Source organism: Humulus lupulus, chromosome 8 (assembly GCF_963169125.1).
Source record: "Humulus lupulus chromosome 8, drHumLupu1.1, whole genome shotgun sequence".
NCBI lineage: Eukaryota > Viridiplantae > Streptophyta > Magnoliopsida > Rosales > Cannabaceae > Humulus > Humulus lupulus.
The window spans coordinates 181754585-181760197 of NC_084800.1; the positions used below are offsets into that span (position 1 = coordinate 181754585).

The window sequence follows — 5613 nt, forward strand, 5'->3', positions numbered from 1 at the left end:
TAGACATTGAGATCTATCGAGGTCATCAAGATTTTGCAAATTTCCGAGTGTTGTTCAAGGTCAGATGAGATGGTGTTAATGGAAGTCTACTTTCCACATTAATGTCAGACTTCATCCTCTTTTTTCACGCGAGTAGAAGGAAAGAGAGAGGAGAGAAATGAAAGAAAGAGAAAAAGAAAAGAATATAAGAGTGGTATTTAGGAAAGAATGACAAACAAACAATAGCTCTTCTTTTTTTTTTTGTCAAATGTGATGCATTTTTTTATTTAGCCCCCACATTATAAAAACTCAAATTTCCCAATCCTTTCTCCTCCCTACTTCCCTTCCAATATATAGTGTAAACACATCAATCACGATAACATACGATACGGAATCGATTTGGATAAATTCTGTGATTCTATTTATAATTGGACAATCTTCCAGAGAGAGACTAACATTATACCATTTCTACTACAATTGACACTAAAAAAGGCACAAGAGGAAGAGGGAGAGAGAAGGGAAGGGGAGGGGGGGTGGTTATAAAAATGACTTAAAACCAATATTACAAATAACAACATGATGGGCATCAACATGAAGCAAGGAATCTGCCACACCTACAACTGCAAGTCCAAATCAATTCAAGAGGGATCTGCTTGTCACCTAAACCTATATCAAAATTCTATGAGCTGGCCAATTTACTTCTTGGTAAATTACTCTACACAATATACAGAATCTAATATTATCAGCCAAGGCCAGGATGATCAAGCTTATAATTCTTTAGTGCTCATGTTTAACACGAGCTTTCAGAATCCCGGGAAGAGGGGGCGAGGTTGGATTCCTTACAGGTGTGTTTGACATTGAAGGCAGGGGGGGAATTTGCGTTTGATACATGCTCAGCCGGCTAGAACCCTCACCCCCATCTGCGGTAAAATTGTGTGCCATTTCATCATCATCCCCATGGGAAGATGTTTCACAGAATTTCATTGCTTTCAGGACATAATTATCATCATGGAGCTCAAAAGGTGTGCTGCACAGAGAAAACCAAACAAGTAGAAATTGTCATTCAGCAATGATTATTTTCTTTTCACAATAGTTCTATTAGGAAAAACCGTAGTTGCAAAACTGCTATTATTTTACTATCTAGTCTATATCCCACTAAACATAACTTGAATTACATATGCGATATAGCTAATCCTAGCATCCTCACAGCACAATGATATAAAGACAAGGCAAGTACATCTGATCAATACGTCAATGATAGCATATAATCAAGATAGCATGCTCACAGTATTCCTTACCTATTGAAATCAAAATGCACCAGCTGCATATCTTCTGATATTTCCACTTCAACAGTTGCATGAGGACGAGTCTGGAGTATCAATGGGTCATGACAAAAGAAAAGACGTCAGATTAAAGAAATGGAATATCCATGAAAGGCTCAACAACCTTATAGAAATCTATTTCTCAGAATGTAAGGAAACATACTTGCACAAGAATAAAAGGTAAAGCTACACCCCCACTTGGGGCATTCCCAGAGCTGTATAATTGTTCGTTACGCTGAATCAGGTTCTGAAGACCTACGTACTTGATGGGAGAAGATAAAAATTTAGAATACAGTAAAAATGATCACAATATCCTGTTCAGAATCTTTTCTAAACCATATATGCTTAAAAAATCATTTTCCCAGTTTTAGCCTGAGCAGAGATCTACAGTTTGCCAAAGCTACAAAAACAGATCAAGGCAAACATACTTGTTCCTCCAGTTCTTGCAAATATGCAGTTTTTTTCTCAATGCGATTTCTCAGACCAAGACGTTCTGTCTGCATCAAATATATTGAGGAGTCAGATTAGCTCAAAATTCAACGTAAACAGTTACATTATCTCAATCCACGCATTGCAAGAGATGCAGATTACAAGATGCTCTTAGACCTTTAATTCTTCAATATCATTGACGCTTGTGCGAGGGAGGCCTTTCCATTGTATTTCCTTTTTATCCTTTGATATTATATCCATTGCCATAAGAACATTTAGGGCATCATATACCCTTCGCCGGATGTTTTTCTCATCATATTGTTGCTGCCAATAAAATGTACCAAAAAGAAATTTCCAGATAAGTAGGTGTCCAATGAACCTGTTTCCAGTATACAAGTAATTTTGACTTTTGAACACAAATAAAGAATAAAAGAGCACAGATTAAAATAGATTCATTGGTGTCATTAAATAAAGGCAAAACCTGATCTGGTGTCGTAACACTACTGCCAGGGTCAGCAAACTCTGCTACTAGTTCATCAGCAACCTGGAAGGTGTTCAAAATGCTTAAATATATGGACATACAGTTAAATTAATAATAAGTACAGAAATGAGAAGAATGTTTCATCTCAAAAAAGAAAGAAATGAGAAGAATGTAACAAGAATCTCAGCAAGGCGAGGACAAGAGAATAATAACAGAATATAAAAAATTGACAACTTGCATGGCCATGGAGCTTTCTGAAAAGTCAAAAGAAGGCACACCAAGCATATAGGACCAATCACTGGTTGCATGGTACTCAACTCCCAGTTCAATAACATTTAGAATTTTATAACGCATTTAGATGACTCAACCCAAACGCAGAAACTAGTTTCCCATCACAATTTTCAGAAATTGTCATCAAAATCTAAATATCTTTTTTTTTAGAAAAAAAAAGAAACTGAACTTGTGTTACTATATGAAAAAATACGAGTCTGATAGAAAATCATACCAGCAAATTACAGCAAAAAAATCCACTCTAGCTAAATCAACAAATAAAACTCGTTTAAACTCTTTAATATTGAACAATTAAATTAGCTACCCAATATCTAACTTTATCCCATAGATGTCCTAGAGTACGTTAACATCCTCATAGAGTCTTCTATTCCGCTCTAACCAGATCACCCAACAGAGCCATTGTAGCTACACTCCATAACTTTTGATTCATTTTATCTTTGAAACAAAAGAAATCAAAAACTCAGAACAATGTTGCTGAAACACCCATTGCACCTTAAATTCTTTAAACAACATGTTCCATAACTGAGTAAAAGAATCAGTGTATTCCTCTTCATTCAATTGGTTGCCCCTTACCGTTATAAAGTGATTATTCTATTAATATCATCACGTCAGAAATTTACTTATTGGTTTTGTTTACTAAAAGAACAAGTGTTTTCCCCGTTTCAACTGATGGGTTCCCATAAAACCTTCAATTTTGTGTATATCAAAATTTAAAGATCACAATGATCAAAATACATAAACACAACTTTAATATGAAGTCAACAATTAACACTAAATGAGCAAAGAACAATATTCGATTAATCTTTAGATATTTGTCCAAACCTACACACGCATAAAACATTTATGAGCACACAATAAAACTAAAAAGTCATAAAAACCTAGACTCTTTGCCCTTAGCATTTTTTATGGCTCGTAGTGCATGCAACCCTATGGCCCTATGATCATGTTCGATACTCACTATATTCAATGGAAACCATCTTTAATGAGATTTTGTAAAGATTCCAAAACCATATACTTCAATCCCGTGTTGGAGTTCATATTTCTATCTAAAACATTTTTTTAACTACTTCTCGCCTATCTTTACAATAATTGAAAAATGCGAAACTATAGCAATTGCTATGTAGGTACCCTATCCTTACAATATTTGAAAAACACGAAACAATTGCAATTGCTATGTAGGTACCTAGGCAGAGCTACCACTCTAGGGTACAATCTAAAACATTATCTTCAATGGAAAGAATGCATACCGATATCAAAGAGAGAATAGCTTGTAAATTAACAATTAGAAATTGAGACAAAAATGATAACAATTTCAGAAGTCTCCTGACCTCATTATAAGTAGTCCTTCCCTTGCTTTCTACCTTCTCGCACACTGGACGCAACCAGCAAAAGAGCAACATGGGATCAGTAATGTATACACTAACTATATAGATAGATAGATAAATACATACATACATACATACATACATACATACGTATATATATACTTTAGAAGATTAGTTTCACATAATTACTATCAATCATCAACAGAAAGTATTTAATATTGAACTAAATAACATAAAATGGATCAATACACATACCTTTCATGCTGAATTGGCGGAGCCCTCTTCCACTCTTATCACCCCCAACAGCCCGTTGACCTCTCTTTTTCTTCTTGCTACTGTTTAAAACAATTCAAGAGTTTCAAGCAACACAATGGACGAACATCATTTACCATTCCTGAACTACTAGAATATCCAGACACAAAGAAAATTTTAAAATCAATGTTTCCATAAAAATGTGCATCATTAAAGCACAAAACTAAATAATAGATTTGTATCCCAGTGTAAAAATTCCAAGATGTAAAATCTAGAGCACAATTCCAATCATTAATGTAAAGTAAATCCATCAATATGAGCAATTGTCGTTGTGCCCTAACCCTCATGCACAAAAAAACCCCAACCAGAATTAAGCGCGGGATTTTGCAATTGAATGAGTGAAAGAAAAACACTGACCCAACGGCCCCTTGGGAACCGGCATCGTCACCATGAATATCGAGATGGTTCAATCTGAGGAAAGTGTTGTCGCTGGCGGGAGTAGCCATGGTCTGTTCGCTACGGCTAGAGGGGGAACCCACACTGCCACTCATGGACACCGACTGGCCGGAGACGGTGGTGGCTAGGCCAGGTAGGTCGTCGTCGTCGTCAGCTCGGGTGGTTGGCTGGGTTCGGTTGCCCATGTTGGTGGCGGTGAGTTAGGGAAACAACTACAACTGATTTTACAACCAAAATCTTAGATGGAAGATTGAATCAATCTGAATTAGCATTCACAGTTTGAACAGAATTCAGCTAAATTCTTAGTTTGAAGCCAATTTGGTAGGAAAAAGCAGGTGAATTTTCTTACTCGATTTTCCGTTGAACATTTTTTTCCTGGGAAAATGAAATTAGTCACACTTACCCAAACTCGTATGACCGTATTTGCTACTCTTTCCAAAAGCTAAGCTAAAAGTAATAATAAAAATAATGTCATGTAATAATTTTTCGAAGTAACATTTTCATGTAATAACGTTAGATTATTTTTTTGTGGTTTCATAATCTATTGTTTTAAATAAATATCAGGATTCTCTCAAAAAATAATATATATATATATGTATACTAGGGTTTTGTTTATTATTATTGATAATTGATAATAATAAATCTTAGTTTGTTACTAAAAAAATTCAGTCGGTATATTCACGAAAATAATAAATGTATTATAACTTATACTACTTTTATTTTAATGGTGTATTAAAATATATATATATATAAAGAAAGTATATTTAAAGTACTATAAATTTATATTTACATTCCAGACTAAATTTATAAAAAGATATTTATTTACAATTACATTTTATATATATTTTCTATATTAGGTATTAAATTGTGCTTTAATTTTACAACAAATAAATAAAATTGTACATCTCATACGAAGAATAGAGAATTAAATGACAACTTTTAATCATACAATATAAAATATCAATTAAAATTACAACAAACTTAATTTTATTAGGGTTATTTATCATAAAAATATTAAATATTTCATAATAATTGCACTTAAATAATAAATTATTTTTTTTGACGATAATAATATTAA

General features: G+C 33.8%; 1 protein-coding gene across 2 annotated transcripts; it reads right to left on the minus strand.

Annotated features, from left to right (window-relative positions):
• Window positions 1–377: 377 nt before the first annotated feature.
• LOC133798756 (transcription factor-like protein DPB) lies at window positions 378–4984 on the minus strand. 2 transcript variants are annotated; one of them, XM_062237225.1, is made up of 10 exons: window positions 4885–4984; window positions 4497–4753; window positions 4083–4162; window positions 3831–3874; window positions 2212–2274; window positions 1908–2054; window positions 1730–1798; window positions 1465–1563; window positions 1278–1348; window positions 378–1006 (listed from the first exon to the last, which is right to left on the minus strand). In XM_062237225.1, the coding sequence occupies exons 2-10, from the start codon at window positions 4718–4720 to the stop codon at window positions 757–759; spliced, it is 1047 nt and encodes a 348-aa protein (XP_062093209.1). In that variant the 5' UTR covers window positions 4721–4753; window positions 4885–4984; the 3' UTR covers window positions 378–756. The 2 variants fall into 2 exon arrangements, with proteins under 2 accessions (XP_062093209.1, XP_062093210.1); XM_062237226.1 differs by having other exon boundaries at window positions 4939–4955.
• Between the last annotated feature and the right edge of the window lie 629 nt (window positions 4985–5613).